The 23237-nt window shown below is 35.7% G+C and overlaps 1 protein-coding gene across 1 annotated transcript in view; it reads right to left on the minus strand.

The window, feature by feature from the left end:
* CAPN3 (calpain 3) overlaps window positions 1-23237 on the minus strand; it is a 337900-nt gene that overhangs the window by 193149 nt on the left and 121514 nt on the right. Inside the window, exons 6-7 of the mRNA XM_053697721.1 lie at window positions 3667-3789; window positions 722-805 (exon numbers count right to left, since the gene is read on the minus strand). Of these exons, the coding sequence (XP_053553696.1) occupies window positions 722-805; window positions 3667-3789 (207 nt within the window). The remainder of the gene's footprint in view (window positions 1-721; window positions 806-3666; window positions 3790-23237) is intronic.

Raw genomic sequence — 23237 nt, forward strand, 5'->3', positions numbered from 1 at the left:
GGCAGCATTTGTTCATTTTAAGGGAATATGTGTCTAATAAATATTCTGGCATTCTTGGCTTCAAACAAATGTATCTCTTCCAGTATTAATAGCAGCATTAATAGAACTTTTCTAATAGCTTTAAATGGACAGGAAACCCCAAAATTGTCTTTCATGATTCGGATAGAACATACAATTTTAAAGAACTTTCCATTTTACTTATATTCTCAAAATTTGCTTCACTATCCTTTGGCTAAGGAACAGCATTGCCCTAGTGGCAGCTAGCTAATCACAAGAGACAAATGTGTGCAGCCACCAATCAACAACTAGTTCCCACTAGTGTATGCTATGTGTGTATTATTTTTCAACATTTGAAAAAAGAAGTGAATTTAAAAGTGTCTTAAATTTCATACATAATAAATGTTCCTCTCTCCTCTAAAACCTTATATAGTTATATAATAGATTTAAGGGGAAGGTTGCATTTTACACTTTGTCTGCTGTTCTTCCCTCCAGAAGGTTCTTTTGAGTTGTGGTCCCCCCAAAGCACACATTTTTGGTTCCACTTTTCCCTAGGGCCTCAAAATGATGGCACACATTGTTGGTTCTGCGTTTCCTGAAGGGCCGTAAAAATAAGCACCAAGGGCCGAATGTATCCCTCGGGCCGCCATTTGGCCATCCCTGATTTATATCTCTTAGTGTGTGCTTTGATGGAAAATGATGCTAAAATCATAGGAAATCATACCTCTTCAACTGCTGTTAGAGAGTAAGCATGGCCTTTAACCAATCCGCTGGCCATACGCGTTTCATACTGAGCAGGTACAATACCCTAAAACACCAAAATAAAATAGTTTAAAAATTAGAATGTTATTTTATTGGTAGCTATAGAGATAACTTTCATATTAAAGGTGTCATCTTAATAATATTCTTTAATATGCTATGGAATGGAATGAGACATACATAGTCTACAGGGACACTTTATAAAATAGAAAGAAGGCACAGAGAGAAAATTCTTCATCAATGTCAAGCAGAATGCATAAAATAATAAGTCATGCAAATTAGTAAATGTTACGCAAATAATAGGCATCAGCATTGTTATAGTATATTAATAAACAAGTTATAATTAGCTTTTTTTCCTCTCAAATAAAAGGGATTTTATATTTTCTTATACAATATTGTGATGGCATTGAAGGCATTAATATTAGTTTTTTTTTACTATGCTTATGCTAACTTTATAAATTAATGAGTAAAGATTGCATTGTTGGGTCATGTTACAAAAGATCAAAAGATCTATAAATTCTTATTCAAAACTGAATAACTATTAAAAGGACATGAAACCCAAGATTTATATTTCATGTTTCAAATAGAGCATAGAATTTTAAACAACTTTTCAATTTACTATTATCTAATTTGCTTCATTCCCTTGGTATAATTTGTTGAAAAGCATATATAAATAGGCTAAGAAGCTTGGCACTAGCTGCTGATTGGTGGCTGAACTTGTATGACCATTTTCATTGGCTTACAAGTGTGTTCAGCTACATCCCAGGTGTGCATTACTGCTTCTTCAATAAAAGATACCAAAATAATTAAGCAAATATGTAAATTGGAAAGTTGTTCAAAAATGTATAATCTATCTGAATCATGAAAAAAAAAAGGGTTTCATGCCCCTTTAATCAAAATGACAATATTCTAAGCTCATGCTCATTCAGGAATCATAGAGTTAATTAAAAAGATGATAATTTTCATAAAAGAGAAAAATGAGACATAACCATAATTAAATGTCTAATACAAATCTTATGATTGCATACATTGTAAGTGGCAAAATGTGACAGAGTATTAAGGTATGGAAAGTTCTTTAGTATTATCTCTAAAACTCAATACTCACTATCAGACATATACTTAAAGGGAAAATTTCAGCTTTTCTGATTCAGATACAGCATACAATTTGAAGAAAAAAAATAAAAAAATCTAATTGACTTCTTTTATCAAATTTTAGCTGACATTTGAGCTGAAGAACATGCCTAGGTAGGCTCAGTTACATGCTTGGGGGTCAATTTAACATGGTGCGGACAGACATGATCCGCTATAGCGAATCATGTCCGCCACACATTTATCAGTTCTTGTGAATTGCTGGTGCAATACCGCCCCCTGCAGAATCGGCCGCTAGCAGGAGGTGTCAATCAACCCGATCATATTCGATCGGGCTGATTGCTGTCCGCCACCTCAGAGGTGGCAGATGAGTTAAGGAGCAGCGGTCTTAGGACCGCTGCTTCTTAACCTCCGCTTCGGAACTGAAGCAGAGTGGGTCGGAAGCAGCATCCGCTGCTTCATAAATCGACCCCACAGTATTGAATGTTATATGGCAAAAGATTTGCAACAAAGATTGTTACAATGTTATTCTTTGTTGCACACACTACTGTTGCAATATAGTTCTTAAAACTGTGGCGAAAGAATTAAAGTGATGGTAAATCCTAGTATTTGTGAAACGCTAGAATTTACCATTGGAACAAATAAAGGGGACTTCATTCATGAAGTATAAAATACTTCATGCTGAAAGCTCCTTTACTTGTTTCAAGCGACCGCCTTCACTGAGCTGCTAAAGTGCGGCAATCGCTTGGAACAAATAAAGGAGCTTTCAGCATTAAGTATTTTATCCCCTTTATTTGTACCACTGGTAAATCCTAGCGTTTCACAAACGCTAGGATTTACCATCACTTTCATTTAATTTTATAAGAGAAGCAGATTGAAAAATTTGTTTTAAATTTCTTGCTCTGTCTGAATCATGAACGCTTTTTTCGAGTTTCATGTCCTTCTAATATGAACTTTTTATAGAAGACGTTTGTACTGTCCATATATACACCAAGGATTTAAAGGGATGCAAATCCCAACAAAATACTTGCATGATTCAGATAGAACATGCATTTTTAAACAACCTATCCAATTTTCTTCATTCTCCTGGTATCTTTTGTTGAAAAGCAGGGGCATGCAATCTCAGGTGCGTACATGCCTCTAGAGCACTATATGGTAGCAGTTTTGCTAGAATGTTATCCCTATGCCACTAGATGGCAGAACTATTTCCTGCCATGTAGTAGTCTAGACACCTACCTACAAGTATAGGTTTGGGTTAGGTTACAATTGAGAATGTTAACTGGATCTAAAAAAATACAAAGAATTGTCCTTGCTCTGCCTTGACCAAGCAGCTAGAGTCCCCCCAACCCCCAATCATGAGATTTAAGAAAAAAACAAACAAAAGAAATAGAATTTGGAAGCATGCAGATAGGGAGTGAAAATCTTAATGCCTATTAAGGCCAGCAGCCATACACACTGCAGAACATATGAGATATTTCATCATCAAGATGACTTAGGACACTGAGCTTCTCACAGTGCCAGATGCAACAGTAAAGATCATTATTCCGAGCTAACAATAGAGCCAATAATTATTGTAACTCATTCAATTACAAATTGAACTTAAATGTAAAAAAAATATGCTTCCATAAAATATAGAAGATTAAAAAAAGGCAAAGCAAAGTAACTGTAAGGTAACTGCAATTTAGTTGTTCGACAATTGGCATAATATGGAAGTTTTCAAGCATGCATCTTATAGCCCAATGATACAAAAGAGCAGAAAGCAGTTGCTTATGACTGTGCTGGTTTTCTGAAACCATAATAACATGCACAGAGCATACAAACCAAGGAAGGCTTTTTGTCCAAGTCTGTATCGGACATCGAGTCACCCACATTCTGTATCAGACGCATTATTGATTCCCCCAGATCACTTGGGGGAGCAATCCCATAGGAAAACACATTTTTTTCCTAGCACCAACAACAGAAAGGATACAGGGGAGAATTAGTTAGATGATGTCTATGATTTTGAGATTAAAAAAAGTAAATTAAATAGTTATTAGTTATTACTTCTGTTATATAATGATGATAAAAGGTCATGTTGGATGGAATTAAGTGGTAACAAATGATGATTGCCATAATTAATAATTATATTTTTCACAAACAGTTTTGTTATCAGAACTAAATAATACATTTCTTGAAGGCAGAAGCAAAAAATACAATATATTTCCATTTTCTTGATAGTTCTCTAGCAAGGCACCTAATTGTGTTACTGTGTAGCATGGGGCCCTAACGTTTTATAAGAAAAGTACAATTATTAAGTGTAACCCTTACCACAAGAAGCCTCCCTATATAGAAAGTATTTATAGCCAATGATATCAAATATAAATATCATTGGCTAGAAATAATTTAGTTGCAATAAGTTTAAAAGAACAAAATAATGAACGTTGCAAATTAAAATAAACTATTTTAAGTGGTGTAATTTAGGGATTTATAGCCCATGGACTATAATATAATTAAAGTGATAGAAAATATTTACAGTTGCAATAAAAAGACTAAATCTGCTCAAATGGATACCATAGTAAGTTTTGCTTTTTTCGTAAAATTTAAATGCAAGTATTTTTTAATTTTGTTAATTTTATTATTTTTTTTAGAGACAATTGAAGCACGCTCCAGTCTCAAAACTAGTGGACTAATTGCTCATATACAGTAGGTGGAACTCTAATGCCTAATTTCAATATGAAAATATGGTGGAGATAAAAGAGAGTGATATGAAAAGCTTGCATTTCAAAAAAGTAAGAGCCACAAATATACATTTACTCTTGGTAAGATATCCAAGTGAGATATACATCATCTTGTATATGTTGTATATCTCATTTACATATGTTATCCAGAGTTCTCTGGTGCATTGGTAACAATTTATAAGGAATTATTCTGGGGAAAAGCAAGTTGGGATACTTGACTAGAATTTTTAATTGGCTCTTTCATAATTTTTGTGTCTCTAATGCTTATATAAACAGTAAATTTGCACAACTTTCAAATTCATTGCTTAAATTAGCAATTTTGCATTGTACTATTAAACTGGAGACAAACTATGCATACCAAAGGCTGGGTGCAGGCATTTAATCCAAGTTAAAAACTGGGGAGGGGGTAGTGCTCTATTTGTCACCGCTGATACCATTCAATTATTAGTTTCATTTAATCCAGAGTTACATCAATTTTATATTAAGTATAGATTGCTTTGTTACAAATTATATTTTTTCTATATCTTTAAGGATATGCTGGGGACACACACGCAGTCTAACACAAAATTCTGTGTTGCAGCATTATATTTATATAAAGCATTTCACCAGAGTATACAATATGAAAATTATTACAACTTTAGAAATAATGTTGAGTCTAATAGCTATTTGATGTAGGCTATTTACTTATGCCCCCAAATTCATCTGTATTTCCTGCAGGGAATTCAGCATCATATATATATATATGCAACTAAATTGCATTCCAGAGGATGTGCTTAGTTAGAGGGTAAGATTCGGTGGAAGTTTGACACAGTGGGGACGATTTAACAACCCCCATATGCGCCTATTTCGCGCGAGCTTTCAGGCTCTCTGAGGTGGCGGACAACAATCAGCGTATGCTGTCGGCATTTATCGATGTCCGTCCGCACATTTATAAATCGGCCCCACAGGCACTTATGATCTTCCACTAATAAAAGTCACCTCTTATTAAAACTTTCTTTGTTAGAATTTGAATGAGACTGCCAAAACCCTCTCCAAATGTTCCAATAACCCACCCAAAGACTATTAAGATTCACTTGAATAATTGTGGTACACTCTAACCAACTAATACAATATCACATAAAAATTCTACACGATTCTCTAAATATATAGATAAGAGTCCATAGTTGGTTGCTAGTATTGCTCAGAAATGTAAAATGAAACAGTATGAGAAAAAATGTCACCACATATTTAAAACAAGTTAATGAGTGATTAGTACTGGCCAAACAGCCAAAAATGTCACTCAAAACAGACAAAATGCAAGATATAGAGCAGTGAGCACCAAAATTCTAAAGGAAGCTTTAAAAATAAGCAATACAGGGCCAGATTATGACTTGCGTGCTAACAGTTATCGTGGGTGTTTTCATGCAACTGTTTTAACCGCTCGTATTACTCTAAATACGAAAGTGTGTTAAAAGGTTTTAACTATGCATTTACTGTAAATATCTCACATTCCAATGTTCTTTATAAATGTCTTTATAAATAGATATTCCTATATATATGTATTTATCTATACCTATATATAATCACATATATATAGAGGTATAGATATATATAGATATATATAGATATATATTGTACCAATATACCATCAATTAGAACAAAATAGAACAGAGAGATCAGTCTCTGAATATGTCACTCCCTTAATATCTCAAGGAAGGGATGACTTAAGAAATGTCACATTAGAAAGTATAGAGGAAAGTACACCAAGTAGCAGCAGAAAGCACATGAAAATTAAATGTATGACAACAAATGCAAGAAGCATGACAGGTAAAATGGGGGAGCTGACGCTCTTAGTTGCAGAAGAGGACTATGATGTTATCAGTATAACTGAAACTTGGTGGGATGATTCACATGACTGGGCAGTTAACTTAGAGGGGTATACATTATTTAGGAGGGACAGGAATAATAAAAGGGGTGGAGGAATTTGCATGTATATTAAACCTGACCTTAAACCTACAATAAGGGAAGATATTTATGATACAAGTGACAATGTAGAGACCCTGTGGGTTGAAATAAAGAGTGGGGGGAAAAATCCTAAAAAAATATTACTAGGAACATGCTACAAGCCTCCCAACATTAGTGACCCGTAAGGAAACTCAACTACTTATCCAAATAGGTAAGGCTGCTAATAACAGTGCTGTAATTATGGGAGATTTTAACTACCCTGATATAAACTGGGCCAATGAAACTAGTAATTCAGCTAAGGGGGATAGATTTTTAAATGTTCTCAGGGATAACTTCTTGTCACAATTAATAGAGGAGCCAACTAGGAGTAAAGCTATATTGGATTTAGTGCTATCAAACAATACAGATATAATATCAAACATAGAAGTTAAAGAACATTTGGGTAACAGTGATCATAACATGGTCACATTTGAAATCTCTTTTCATATGCAGTGTTTTAAAGGCTTAACTAAGACTTTTAATTTCAAGAAAGCAAAATTCAACGATTTAAGGAAATCATTAAATAATATAAATTGGGACAATGTATTTTCTAATAAAAATACAGAGGATAAATGGATAATATTTAAAAATTTGTTAAATAAATATACATATCAATACATACCATATGGTTATAAAAAGAAAAAGAAAAAAACTAAGCCGTTATGGCTAAATAAAAATGTGTTAAGAGAAATTAGGAAAAAACGTAGGGCATTTAAATTATTAAAAGAAAATAGTACAGACTCAGCATACAATATTTATAAGGAATGTAACAAAGCATGCAAAAAGCAATCAAATTAGCCAAAATTGAAAATGAAAAATTAATTGTCAAGGATTCTAAGTCTAACCCTAAAAGGTTCTTTAAGTACATAAATAGCAAAAAATCTAAGAAGGATAATATAGGTACATTAAAATGTGTGGAGGGTAGCATGATAAATAATGACAGGGAGAAGGCTGAGGTACTAAACCAGTTTTTTTCTTCAGTATACACAAGAGAGGAACCATTGAATGATACTTTGGAACAGAATAGAACATATCAGTCCATACCACTAACTGGGTTTTGTTTAGAGGATATCAGGAAAAAACTAAAAAATATTAAGGTAAATAAAACTCCAGGCCCAGATGGAATACACCCAAGGGTGTTAAGTGAACTTGGCACTGTTATAGACAAACCTTTACTCTTAATTTTTCAAGACTCATTATCCTCAGGCATGGTACCCCAGGATTGGCGTAAAGCTGATGTGGTGCCACTCTTCAAAAAGGGAAGCAGGGATGATCCAGGAAGCTATAGACCAGTTAGTCTGACATCAATAGTGGGGAAGATATTTGAAGGGATTATAAGGGATTATATTGATGAGCATATTTGTGTAAACAAGATTATGAGTTCTAATCAGCATGGCTTTAGGAGAAATAGATCATGTCAAACTAATCTAATTAGATTCTACGAGGAAGTAAGTAAAAATATAGATAAAGGGGAATCAGTTGATGTGATATACTTAGATTTTGCAAAGGCATTTGATACAGTGCCACATGAGAGATTAATGCACAAAATTAAGGGACTGGGAATAGCTGAAAATGTTAGCTCATGGATAAATAACTGGATAAAAGATAGGGAGCAACGAGTAGTAGTAAATGGATCATACTCAGATTGGACAAAGGTAATCAGTGGCGTCCCCCAGGGATCAGTACTGGGCCCTGTTCTTTTTAATATTTTTATAAATGACTTGGAGCAAGGATTAAATAGCGACATCTCTATTTTTGCAGATGATACTAAGTTAAGTAAGGTCATTAGGTCAGAGCAGGACGAACTCTCTTTACAAAGGGATTTGCTAAAATTAGAACTATGGGCAAGTGAATGGAAAATGAGATTTAATACGGAAAAATGTAAGGTTCTACATTTTGGAAGTAAAAATAAGCAGGCTACGTATTTTTTAAATGGGACAAGACTTAGCCAAACACAGGAGGAAAGGGATTTGGGAGTAGTAATAGATAACAAGCTAAAGATGAGTGCACAATGCAGGGCAGCGGCTTCAAAGGCTAATAAGATACTAGCATGTATTAAAAGGGGCATTGATTCAAGGGAGGAAAGCATAATTCTGTCATTATATAAAGCCCTGGTAAGACCTCACCTTGAGTTTGGAGTGCAGTTCTGGGGACCGATTGCTAAAAAAGATATTGCAGAACTAGAAAAAGTTCAGAGAAGGGCCACAAAGCTAATAAGGGGATTGGATAAATTAACCTATGAGGAGAGGCTAGCCAAACTGGGTCTGTTCTCTTTAGAAAAAAGGCGCTTGAGAGGTGACATGATTACTTTATATAAATATATTCAAGGCCCATATACAGAGATGGCAGAAGCTCTTTTTATTCCAAGAAAATTGTTTCTGACAAGAGGTCATAATTTAAGGTTGGAGGAAAGGAGATTTAATCTCCTGCAACGGAAACGTTTTTTCACTGTAAGAGCAATAAAATTGTGGAACTCATTACCAAAGGAGGTAGTGAATGCCAATACCATAGATTCATTTAAAAATAGTCTGGATAAATTTCTGTATATAAACAAAATTCATGGATATGACTGCTAGTATTAAATGGGTCACATTTTAATGGGGTTATTTAAGCTTAACTGGAGCTTTTTGTAAGTATTTTAGATTTGTATAGGTTGAACTCGATGGACTTCAGTCTTTTTTCAACCTTATCTATCTACTATATATATATATATATATATTTATAAATATATATATATATATATATGTACAGTATTTATGAATACTTAGAACATATTCTGCTATGTGAAGAACATTGGAATGTGAAATATTCATATTTTCATGTTGGGTTAGCGCACTTGAGAATATGCAATTGGGTTGCGTGCAAGTAGGGTGTTTCTTTTTTTGCTCCATCGACTTCTATGAGGGAATACGTTAACGCGTGTACGATATTTGAAGTTCGGCTTTTTACGCGAGTCAGGTTACTGCGTGAGCGAAAACTTTTTACTTTCAACTTGTAATATGAGCGTTACCCAAAGCATGCAAAAAAATTACTTTTTAGTGGAGTTAGCGCATGAGCAGAAAGGTTAAATACCCCTTTCCTATTGCTATCTGTACCATCATTTTTCCATTGGTGTCAACTGGTATATCATATTTAAAGAAAAATCACCATATCTTTAAAAATTAAAGCTCTGCACTTTTTTTTTTTTTAATAATTTTTTTTTTTATTGAGGTGTTTGCATTAAACATAAATAATACACAATATACCTTTTTGTCAACAGAATAGGATACAAACATTAGTAACCAAAAACATTTCGGCGTCTATATAATACATTGACTAAAGGCTAACGAGACCTCATTTTTTAATAATATAACATGTATGACTGACCAGTTAGAAACATGGTTTTAGGCCCCAAGGGCCAGGAGTATAGAAAATAAAACTTATCTGATGGTCAGAAGTCTAGCTCCTTAGGAGCTTCAAAAAGAGCGTGAACAAGGGGGAAGGGGATATTCAGCGGGTAAGCACCGCTATAGATAGAAGGGAAATGGTGGAGGGCGGAGCCATATATATATGCTAGTATTTTAGGACACTTGGGGGGGGTTCAGTCTTACCAATGAGGGAAGTTGGATGGGCCATGAAATAGGGTTAACTATCCATTTATTGTTAGTTATGCGTATGTATAGTAGGGGAAAATATATAGGTTAAATATTCTATAAGTAGACATATAATACATGTCTTATTAATTCCTGAACTTGGATGAGACAGAAGGTTCTAGTAATATGGGAGTTTTATAATTATAGGGGGATAAAGTGGGTAGTAGGCAATAGGGTTATGTTAACTTGTGTTAGGATGTGTTAGGATTGGGTATCAATAGTATGCAAAAACTGAGCTCCTAATTAGTCTAGCAAGGAAAGGAGAGTCCACTGTGTGTATGATAACCTGAGTAGGAATGTAGTAGTGTTCAGACCATGAATATAGAGATACCATTAGATATTGAGCTATATTTTAATATGTCATAGGTTATATACTTTATATAAAATATGTGAGGGTGGAATTAGTTATTCCTAAACTAAGTTCAGTAGTACCAGTAACTCTTTAACTAGGTGTGGCTTGCCAGGATATATATAGACATATCTAGAGAAGGTAGAATTATAAGTCTTGAGGGTTAGCTATGAAAGTAGACATTGCCAACTTACAATCCATATCCCAAAAGAGGACATCAGGTTCTCTCCCAAAAGGGGGTGTCGTGGTGAAAGGAATCTAGTGTATTATCAATCCCCTGCTATGTAATGGAGTCAGATTATAAATAAATGAAAAATCCTTGGCGAATATAATATAGCCCCTAGGGTTACCGGAAGCAAGGATTAGTGTTTTTCTACATATAGTGTGATTGCGTTTTAAAGTGAACATTAAACAGACGTCTGTGCATAAGAGTTATCAGGTAACAAAAAGCCTAAAACAATAGCTGTGCATTTATTTATAATAATATATCTCATTGGGAGTATTTTAGTCCATATATCATTGCGACAGACATAGAACCTGAATATAGTCTAACTTGTACCTGGGAAGGAAAACACAAAACTGCAAGGTTCTTTTATCCTATAGGTGGGTCTAAAATGAAACCGACCTCATTATAGGCAAAACATTTAGAACTCTATATATAAACAACAATTCTAGTGACCCTACCTTCAGCCATAGACTTTTAGATCAGGCCTCATTATTAGTAGTAAAGGCCTGAAAGTAGGTGCATAACCAGAGGAGGTAATGTAACGGACAAATATATTAGTATAGCGCAATATACCTCTACCATGATAGGTAAACACCCAAGGGGGAGCAATGCAAAACACATACATACTAGAACAGCGAATTATTCATGTGCCATTATAATTGAGTAGCTGTAGGAGGTAACATTCAGACAAATTAGTGCAGAGCTATGTGCATGTGGCACCTTTGACAAATATCTAGAGGAGGGAGTATGTAACACATATATATTCACATAATGCATCATATCTGCGCCATGAGCGCCAAATGTCTCAAAGAAGTAATATAGAGCAAACAAACTAATAGTCTTGCATGTGTGTTCACTTATATATAATGAACAGAAGGTCTCCCAAGTTAATAGTGTGTAGTGTAAATGTCCTCTCATCATCATTTTTCTAAAAGATAATCTAATATAAGCACCCTGTAAGGCCATTAAGTAAGTATATGACTTATTGGGCTGCGTACTGAATTATATTTGAATTACTACCGGTGTAGGACTATAGGGGATAAAACATGCTTATATGTTAGGGGAGTTTAGGTAGGGTCTCAAAAATCTAAGCATACAGCCTGGTGTTAAACTAGTTAGGACTCCTTTAGTATACAGGAATGTGACATGGGCCTGGACATGCGCACACCTTAACAATGCGGATCCTAGCATGAACTGCTAAAGCTACTATAAAATATGCACTGGTTATAGTTATAAAAATCTATGAAAAGAGATAAGGAGTGGTTGCAATACAAAATTAATAACAAAAAAGATTGACAGGGAGGTAGAGGTTAGTGAATACTTTGTCAGGAGATCTAACTATTAGAGGAGTTAAATTTGGAATAACCTTTAACACAGAACCTAAATAGTTAGTTATATGGGAGACCTATATAACATAGATAGCTACTTGCTACATGAATAGTGATAAAGTATATGGAAGGAGCATGTAAAAGTACTCTAGTCCCTTGTACATAGGAGGTGGGGCTAAAGCATTAGCGTTATAACACAGAGAACTAATAGCAAGATAAGTGGCTAGATTTCTGCAACCAAGTTTAACAATGTGTAAAACAACAATTGGCTTTTAAGTTGTCTCACGAGTCTATCTACTTCTGTTAAATAGGGGTTACAAATTGAATGAATTGAGCAGGAGTTAAGCCATAGGGAAGAGTTCTATACATTTTAACCCAGGTCCGGTATCATGAGGGCTGAGTGGGAACCATAGAGATCACTAGTAACCATAAGAGAAAGGTGCAAATATAGTTCCCCGAGGCTGCAGATCAGTTAATAGTCCGTGCATACAAATGTTTGTTCATCATACCTAGGGGTCTTCCTCAGCATATGTACGAGGAATCTAGATATATGCAGACATTTCCTATACATTTATATGTACTGTCACCAGTAATAAGAGCACTCCAAAGTCCCTGTTAGCCAGAGAGGAGGCCCCTGTGGAAGTAAATGTGTCTTCTCTAGCCGACTCCAGTTTTGTCAGCGGTCCGGCGACCTCGGCTAGTTTCTGGATGGGCTCTGCTAGCGGAGTGAGGTATCTGCGAGAGGAAGTGATGGCGGGCATTTCGTTCGTGACCGGGAGGATCTTTTGCACCATGTGCGCTCAGCGAGGGTAATAGCGTATCTGAAAGGGTATCAGGCAGACACAAAAGCTGCACAAAGAGTGCAACGAAGCTAGGAGAAGCTAAAGTGAGGTTGCATGGTCTCCTTGCAGGTAGGTTTGAGCGCCTGAGATGAGTGTTAGATCTCAATGCGTCTAAGTGCTGTTGCTGCTGGGGATCATGGCGCCGGGGAGTCAGATTAATCAAGTCCCATCTGCGAGCGGCTTTCCTCACAGGTACAGATTTCCATGTTACCTTGCTTTTGAGACCGGGCTTTTTATATGGAGTCTCACTCGTGGCACCCTTCCACCAAGGTCGCCCACTCCCAGTGTGCCGCCACACTGAAACTTTTGCCGGTGCTCCAGCTCCAATAGAGTTCAGAGCGGTGAATGCTTTAGGCGGCCGGTGTAAGTGCTCCGTTAATTGCACATAATGATCTGCTGCATTACTTGGTGTCTTGAGAGTGTTAAAGCTCAGGGGCTTTTGCAGGCTTAGACAAGGAGACATGACGGGCATTGGGCGCTGTATAGCCTTGATCTGGGGAGATCCTGCAGATCCTGATACTTCAGTTGCTATGCGGAGCGTGTCAGCTGTGCTTGATTGCATCGGGTTACCATTTATAGGACCAAATAAGATGCAGGTCGTGTTCCATCCAGGCTGCTTTTCTTGTAGTCGTTCAGGGCAGGGTTGTGTAAGCGTTGAATCTTCTGTCTGATCCGTTATGTGTAAGTCATAGTTAGATAGGTGAGAGACGCGATTTTGGCTGCGCAGCTCTGTAATAATGGATCGCAAGCTACTGAAATTACTATCAGCTTTATCCAGCAAGCTTGCCAGTAGAGAAGAAAGGTGCGTAGGGAATTCTTCCATCATAAAAGCAAAATGTGGTAAAGATATAAGTTCCTAGGATTCCACAAATTAAAGTTTTATCTATCAAACTTCAGGAGCTCTGCTATAGAGCGTCTTTCCCCTTTGGCAGTTGGCTCCGCCCCCCTCAGCTCTGCACTTTTTTATTTGTTTTGAGTTGTATACTAGCTTTTAAAAAAACAAAAACTAACCCTTTTTAAGTGGAGTTAGGGGGTATATCAACTTCCAAAAATTTCTCACCAATGAATATATTTTTTTTTAAACAGGAATTGAGATGTTGCACTTAAAGGTAGACACATGTTAGTGCTTTGAAAGGTGTTTATATTTTAAGTTTATTTAAAGAGGGTAAACGTATATATAGATAATAGTTTTAGATTTTATTTGTGAAATTATTTTTTATTTTACCTGCATATCATATGGCAGTGGGTAATTTGACAGTGGTGGACACTAAAGATGTGCATGTGGCAATTTTTGTTCACTGCCGAATGCTGAAGTTGGAGGCTGCTTTTGGTATTTGGCTCTTTTCAGAGCCGAATATCCTCTTGTGCAAGTGAAACACACTAAGATCTGTGCAAATCCAGACCTTAGAGTGTTTCACTTGCACAAGAGGATATTCAGCTTCAAAAAGAGCTGAATACTGAAAGCAGCCTCCTACTTTTGTATTAGGCAGTGAACTAAAATGCTGAATGCACATCTCTAGGGAACACAAACCTCCCTACATTTCCTGGAGGCTTCCTGGGATTTTGTGAGCAGGTCAGCATTGGGAGGGGCAGAGTCTCAGGTAGATTGTGGGCGGGGTCACAGGAGACAGTGAAGACAACTATATGTTTTGTAGATGTGTCTAGGTGGTCTGTAGACGTAGCTAATAGAGTCCTTAAAACCGGGACAATCAATGACCAGACCCTTCCAGCCTGTGATAATCTCACAGGAGGCAGAAAGGTTGTGCAAGTTTTGTACAAGTTTAACCACAGTGTGTCCACTCTCCTCTGTCCCAGTTCTTATAGTAAAACAACTATGTAGTTATGTTATATTGTACTTATGGTGGAAGCACATATTTGTAAAATGGCATGTTGAAGTAATCAATTAGCTAAGACGTTTTTGTTGCCAAATCTTAAAATCTCAAAAGCATTGGATGTAAATAATACACAAAACAAGTGGAGCTGAAGTAGTCGAGATAGTGTAAAATGGCAGAGGGAACCTCAATGTAGAGCTTCAATTGCAATATAAGTTTTTTTTATTATTTACCTTACACACACCTAGATTACGAGTTTTAACGCTGAAAAATGGCCATTTCAGCGTTAAAACAGTAACGTCAGTCCCGCACTCGAAAAAAATGAAGTTTTTGTGTGGGATTTCCATAGCGCTGCCAATACAAGTTTTGCAGTGAGCTTAAAAAGCTTGCGTTACAGCCTATACCGACACGATCCGCTCTGCAATCTGAGATCAGTAGTTCTGAGTTTTACGCAACACAACTGTAACACAAAACTCATAACTAAACTGATACAAAGTACACTAATGCCCATAAACTACCTATTAACCCCTAAACCGAGGCCCACCCGCATCACAAATACTATTTTAAAGTTACTAACCCCTAATCTGCCGCTCCCGTCATTGCCGCCACTAATAAAATGTATTAACCCCTATTCCGCCGCTCCCTGACATCGTCGCCACTATACTAAAGTTATTAACCTCTATTCCCCGCACCTCAACATCACCCACACTATAATAAAGATATTAACCCCTATTTCGCCGCTCCCTGACATCGCCGCCACTAAATAAAGTTATTAACCCCCAAACCTCTGGCCTCCCACATCACTACCACTTAATAAACATATTAACCCCTAAACCGCCTGCCCCCTACATCGCCAAAAACTAAATTAAACCTAACAACCCCCTAACTTTAAATTAAAAATACAAGATCCCTATCTTAAAATAAATAAAAACGTACCTAGGAAATTAAAAAAAACGAATTTTAAACAAAAAAATTAAAATAACACTATTATGCTAAAATAAAAATAACTACAAATTAAAATAATTAAATTACACATTAAAAAAAACTAACCCTACTAAAAAAATTAAATCTACAATTACAAAAAATAAAAAATACTAAAGTACAAAAAATAACAAACACTAAATTATGAAAAAATAACAAACGATATTATCCAAAATAAAAACAATTACACCTAATCTTATAGCCCTATCAAAATAAAAAAAAGCAAAAACCCTAGTTTACAATAAACTACCAAAGCCCTTAAAAGGGCCTTTTGTAGGGCATTGCCGTAAAGAAATTAACTCTTTTCTATTTAAATAAGCCAATAGAATTTCAGTAGCTCTCATCCTATTGGCTAATGCAAACAGCCAATAGGATTTCAGTAGCTCTCATCCAATTGGCTGATTTGAATTTCCAAAATCAAATCAGCCACTAGGAATCCAAGGGACGCCATTTTAAAAAGGCTCCCTTGCTTGAAGATTCAGTGTACGGCGGCGACCGTATGAAAATAATGCTCCACGCCGGATGTCTTCAGGATGAAGATAGAATATGCCGCCTGGATGAAGATAGAAGACTCCGCCTGGATGGATAAAGACCTCGCCGCCTGGATGAAGACTTCGCCGCCTAGATGAGGATGGATGTGCGGACTTGAAAAACTGTAAGTGGATCGTCGGGAGTTAGTGTTAGGTTTCTTTAATCTTTTTTTTTATTTTTTTTTATTAGATAAGGGTTTTGGACATTCTTAAAAGAGCTAAATGCCCTTTTAAGGACAATGAAAAAGAGCTTAATGCCCTTTTAAGGGCAATACCTATACAAATGCCCTTTTCAGGGCAATGGGTAGCTTAGGGTTTTTTTAGAGTTAGGTTTTGTATTTTGGGGGGTTGGTTGGGTGGTGGCTTTTACTGTTGGGGTCTTTGTATATTTTACAAGGAAAAAAGCTGATTTCTTTAGGACAATGCCCTACAAAAGGCCATTTTAAGGGCTATTGGTAGTTTATTGTAGGCTAGGTTTTTTTTTATTTTGGGGGGCTTTTTTATTTTGATTGGGTTATTAGATTAGGTGTAATTGTTTTTATTTTGGATAATTTCATTTGTTATTTTTCATAATTTAGTATTTTTTTATTTTTGTAATTTAGTATTTTTTATTTTTTGTAACTGTAGATTTTTTTATTTTTTTATTTTATTTATAGCCAACACATGGTACATTAGTACAATCTGTATCAGTGAGACACCACAAGAGAGTACATTATTGACAGAACAGAAAACTAAAATATAATAGCATACATTATCAGTTACTCTGAAAATCAAAGTTCATAACTATAGTAAGAGCTGCAAACATGCAAATGTACCACCATGCTGGGATTTTTCCATTTTTTTAAACTCTGAACATCAAAAACCTAAAATAAAACTTAACTAAACACAAAACATAAATAAACAGTAAAACAGATCCGCAACGCTGAGTTGCCTTAGTTCAAATACATCATCACATAATTCTAAGATCTGTTTAGTGACCAATATTTATGGCATAGATTAGCAATTTATAGTGGGTATGCTGCTTCCATCATATATAACACATGCCTGAAAGTACACTAACCGTGACAGCATTTCAGGTGCAGATTTTTCACAAAGTGTAAGGGCCAAGAATGATTTTATTGCCAAAAGCAAATATTATGCAAGAACCATAAGAAGAACATTTACATGATAGTGGTTGCATTAGACAATTAGGCAGATGTGCAAGTACATTGTCAGTCGCAATGCCAGTAATTTATATTTCATACATAGAGGTGACTTGCCGGTACTTAAATTATGAGATAAAAACTATATATTAATAAATGATGGAGCTGTCAAAGTGATTAATTTGCGGGGTAATTACCAAGGTTCCTATATAAAGAGGATTATAAAGAGGATTATATTCCTCAGCAATTTTCAAACAGGATTAACTCTCTCATAACTAATCGTGAGTTGAATTGTATTATAGATATACAAACTAGTTAAGTATGGGTAGACTAAGTAATTTGTCACTCATTTTATCTATTTGAAAATTATACTCCCTCAGAAAAGACATACATTTAGGAGTGTTATCATCTGTCTTAAGACACACTAAAGGAGTCAGCAACACGGCATAAATTACCTGTCAACGGGGGGGGTTAATGCCCGATAAATTTGCAAGCCGGCCATGCAGCAAAGACTTTCTATTAAATGGTTGTGGCTAAGTTAATCAACTAATTGTAACAGCCAATAGAATGTGAGCTCAATCCTATTGGCTGATTGCATCAGCCAATAGGATTTTTTCACCTTTAATTCTGATTGGCTGATAGAATTCTATCAGCCAATTGAAATTAAAGGGACGCCATCTTGAATGACGTCATTTAAAGGAACCTTCATTCGTCTTTAGTCGTCGGAAGAAGAGGATGCTCCACGCGGGATGTCTTGAAGATGGAGCCGCTCTGCGCCGGATGGATGAAGATAGAAGATGGCTGATAGAATTCTATCAGCCAATTGAAATTAAAGGGACGCCATCTTGGATGATGTCATTTAAAGGAACCTTCATTCGTCTTTAGTCGTCGGAAGAAGAGGATGCTCCACGCGGGATGTCTTGAAGATGGAGCTGCTCCGCGCCGGATGGATGAAGATAGAAGATGCCGTCTGGATGAAGACTTCTGCCCGTCTGGAGGACCACTTCTGCTGGCTTGGATGAAGACTTCTCCCGGCTTCGTTGAGGACTTCTTGCCGCTTCGCTGAGGACTTCTCCCGGCTTCATTGAGGATGGATGGCGGCTCTTCAAAACTGTAAGTGGATCTTCAGGGGTTAGTGTTAGGTTTTTTTAAAGGGATATAATACTCATATGCTAAATCACTTGAAACTGATGCAGTATAACTGTAAAAAGCTGACAGGAAAATATCCCCTGAGCATCTCTATGTAAAAAAGGAAGATATTTTACCTCACAATCTCCTCAGCTCAGCAGAGTAAGTTCTGTGTAAAAAGTTATACTCAGCTGTTCCCAGCTGCAGGTAAAAAAAAAAATAAAAAAAATGAAGAAATGAACAGCAGCCAATCAGCATCAGCAGTGCTGAGGTCATGAACTCTTTTACTGTGATCTCATGAGATTTGACTTAACTCTCATGAGATTTCATAGCTGAATAGGGAAATAATATGAGGCTCATCCCCTAAGCTGTCCTAGGACAGACATACTAAAATGCTGCTTAGAAATCCTTTACAATGGGAGGTGGCTACTGAGAAACTTTTGAGGTAAAATATCTTTCTTTTTTACATAGAGATGTTCAGGAGATATTTTCTAGTCAGCTTTTTACAGCTATGCTGCATCACTTTCAAGTGTTTAAACATTTGGGTATTATGGCCCTTTAAGGGTTTATTGGGTGGGTTTTAGTTTTAGATTAGGGTTTAGGCAATTGAAAAAGAGCTAAATGCCATTTTAAGGGCAATGCCCATCCAAATGCCCTTTTCAGGGCAATGTGGAGCTAAGGTTTTTTTTAGTTAGGTTTTTATTTGGGGGGTTGGTTGTGTGGGCGGGGGGTTTTACTGTTGGGGGGGGGTGTTTGTATTTTTTTTTTACAGGTAAAAGAGCTGATTCCTTTGGGGCAATGCCCCGCAAAAGGTCCTTTTAAGGGCTATTGGTAGTTTATTGTAGGCTAGGGTTTTTTTTTATTTTCGGGGGCTTTTTTTATTTTGATAGGGCAATTAGATTAGGTGTAATTAGTTTAAATATCTGATAATTTCTTTATTTATTTTGTGTAATTTAGTGTTTGTTTTTGTAATTTAGGTAATTGTATTTAATTAATTTAATTTATTTAATTGTAGTGGAAGGTTAGGAGTTAGTGTAAGACAGGTTTTATGTTACAGGTAAATTTGTATTTATTTTAACTAGGTAGTTAGTAAATAGTTAATAACTATTTAGTAACTATTCTACCTAGTTAAATACAAACTTACCTGTAAAATAAAAATAAACCCTAAGCTAAATACAATGTAACTATTAGTTATATTGTAGCTAGCTTAGGGTTTATTTTACAGGTAAGTATTTAGTTTTAAATAGGAATTATTTAGTTATTAATAGTAGGTTTTATTTAGATTTATTTTAATTATATTTGTTAGGGGGTGTTAGGGTTAGACTTAGGTTTAGGGGTTAATAACTTTAGTATAGTGGCAGCGACGTTGAGGTCGGCAGATTAGGGGTTAATAACTAATATAGGTTGCGGCCATGTTAGGGACAGCAGATTAGGGGTTAATAATATTTAACTAGTGTTTGTGAGGCGGGAGTGCAGCGGTTTAGGGGTTAATATGTTTATTATAGTGGCGGCAATGTTGGGAGCGGCAGATTAGGGTTTAATAATTTTATTTTAGTGTTTGCGATGCGGGATGGCCTCGGTTTAGGGGTTAATAGGTAGTTTATGGGTGTTAGTGTACTTTTTAGCACTTTAGTTATGAGTTTTTTTGCTACAGCTTTGTACAGCTACTGACTTTAGAATGCTTTACAAATCTTGCGGGATAGGCTTTACCGCTCACTTTTTGGCCTCCCAGAAAAAGCTTGTAATATCGGCGCTATGGAAGTCCCATCAAAAAAAGACTTTACGCAAATTGCATAAGTTAATTTGTGTTAAGGCCAAAAAAGTTTGCGGTACAGCTGTACCTACAAGACTCATAATAGCAGCGGTAGTGAAAAAGCAGCGTTATAACCCATAACGCTGCTTTTTTACTCATAATGCAAAACTCGTAATCTAGCCGGTTGTTTTTTAAATCCTCTTTTTTTTCTTCAAAGGAACCTCTTGTTTGTCATTTCATGATTAATGCAACCAGTAACAAAAAATTCTCCAAAACAAATGCATATGTCTCATAAAGACCAATCAGCGTGAAGGAAGAGGCTTAAAAGAAAGAGTATTATAATGAAGGAAAAACATACAATAGAATATCTAGCAATACCTTGTCACAATGAGGGGTGGACTGTTAACTAGACCACTGGTTTCCAAACCTGTCCTCAGGCCAACCAGAATGCCACATTTTCAGGATTAATTTGGATGAGAGCAGATAAAATAACCATGTTTACTATTCAGCTGATTATTTCACCTGTGCCCCAGTTCAGATATCCTCAAAATCTGGCCTGCTGGGGAGGCCTGAGGACAGGTTTGAAAACTAATGAACTAGATTGCCGGCTGAAATTCTGCTGCCTTTATGCATATAGCGTGGACACTTAGGATTCGTTTTCAAACAATGAAATGTTTAAATTTTATAAATTTATTGTTGTATGTTCATTTTTTTTTTTAATTGGAGTTATTTTCCTATTTAAATATCAATATGTATTTATCTATAAAAATATAATCAAGCACATATCTCCAAAATCCCTAGGCCAATGCAGCACTAAATATTACATATATATCAATAAATTGAAAAATTAAATAAAAAAAAAAAAAAAAATGTTTTATCATGAAATAAAATATTTTCCATTTCATTTTTTAATGAATTGAATGTATCTATGTTTCTGTTTCTCTCTAGTGGTCATGACCAGTATATCTAAGGCCAATTTTGTGAGCAACACAGTAGTTAAACAGTTAATTAGAGCAATAAGCAAACAATACACAATGCAAGATGTGGTCCCCTTATTAACTGTTTTACTGCTGGGTCGCTTACAAAACTGGTCTTAGAGGGAAAACTGGTCATGACATATAAGGAGCACAGACGTTAAATGTAAATTTTATAGTGTAAGGTCGGGCCACCATAGCATGGCTCGATTTTCAAAAAAATCTGATGTCGGATGAAAGCGATAACAAAACCTTAACTTACACCTACACGAAAATTAGCATTAGACGAGTAATTTCCTCTGTGGGTGAGCTGCCACACCTGTTAAATCTGCAGCCTGTTCCTACAAGCACATTGGTGTGCTACATGAACACGTGAGTACCCACTTGGCTCTTAATATACTGTGGTTTTGTACAAGCTTGATGATACCACACATGAGGCGCCCCTCTGTTCTGTTTCATTTTTTATAGTATACCTGGACCTATTAGTGAGGAGGAGGCTGCCAACACATATCTACGTTTGGTCTAAAAGAAGACTTACCCCACATCGTGGAATTCAACTTTGATACAAAATTGTTTCACAAATTTTGGGACATTTTGCTATACTTATAACTCTATATGTATGGTAATTAATGTCATCAATAGGTAAATTTAAGTTGTTGAGGAATATAAATCTTTTTTGTATTTATGTACATATTAGCGCCCCCTTCTATTGACTAGATTGCACCTACACGAAAAGACTGACTGCGCAAAATATTTCAATGGAAACATTGTACTAAAATGGAACCGCAAACTACTTTTAGCTGTTGGCCGCTTCAGTAACTTACTGCTCAATTCTTACCTACTCAATGGAAATGAGCCCTTAGACTGTACAACTCATGTTAGCCTGAGAAGATTTCATATAATTAAGTCTATACAATTATCCTGTTTGGACGTTTAAGTTGTTTTAAATGCTTTCACATGTGATTGGAAAATAAAATGGAACCCTCTAAGAGAACCTTGGTCACATATCGTAGAGCTATTGAAGCTTCAGCTTGTCTGAGTACCTTTTGCTAGCAACAACCTATTGTAATAAAATTCCAAGCGGAATTAAGTTATAGGACTGTTTAAAAGTAACTCACAATCATACTTTAAAATCCATCATCACAAAACTATAACATATAAATGCAAACTTACTTTAAACAAAATAATTTATTCTGAATCCGTTACTTTTTCTGTTTCTTGGATGAATTGACATTTTTAAAATTTTTATTGTCAAGCTACAAAAAGTTCATAAAATGTTTTAAAAGGTCAATTATTAAACAATAAATTGAAAGGCACAAGTTAACACTCCAAAGTATTTTCAAATAATAAAAAATATATAACTTTGTAACTTACAATATACAATATTCAGTACAAATAAGTTTTCCCCCATACAATTTATTATCATCTCTCACAAATTATTTTAATGAGCACCCCAACAAGGTCTTGTGACACACAAGAGTGTACTATATACTGTAAACTCAATGGCCTAGATACTGTTAAGATTGCTAAGTGGCTTCTCTATAAAGATGAGATCATGTTTGTAATTCATTAAAGGGACATTAAACCCAAATATTTTCTTTCATGATTCCGATAGAGGATACAATTTTTTAAAAGTTTCCAATTTACTTCTATTATCAATTTATTTTCATTCTCATGTTATTCTTTGTTGAAGAGATACCTAGGTAGGTAGCGTGCACATGCCTGAAGCACTACACAACAGGAAATAGTACTGCCATCTAGTGCCCCTGCTAATGTATAACATTGTTGCAAAACTGCTGCCATTTAGTGCTGCAAACACGTGCACACTCTTGAGCTTATATTTCTGCTTTTCCACAAAGGACAGTAAGAAAACTAAGAACATTTGATAATAGAAGTAAATTAAAAAGTTGTTTAAAATGTTATGTTCTAGCTAAATCATGAAAGAAAAAAAATTGGGTTTTATGTCCCTTTAAGC

The sequence above is a fragment of the Bombina bombina genome, chromosome 1 (assembly GCF_027579735.1).
Source record: "Bombina bombina isolate aBomBom1 chromosome 1, aBomBom1.pri, whole genome shotgun sequence".
Classification (NCBI taxonomy): domain Eukaryota; kingdom Metazoa; phylum Chordata; class Amphibia; order Anura; family Bombinatoridae; genus Bombina; species Bombina bombina.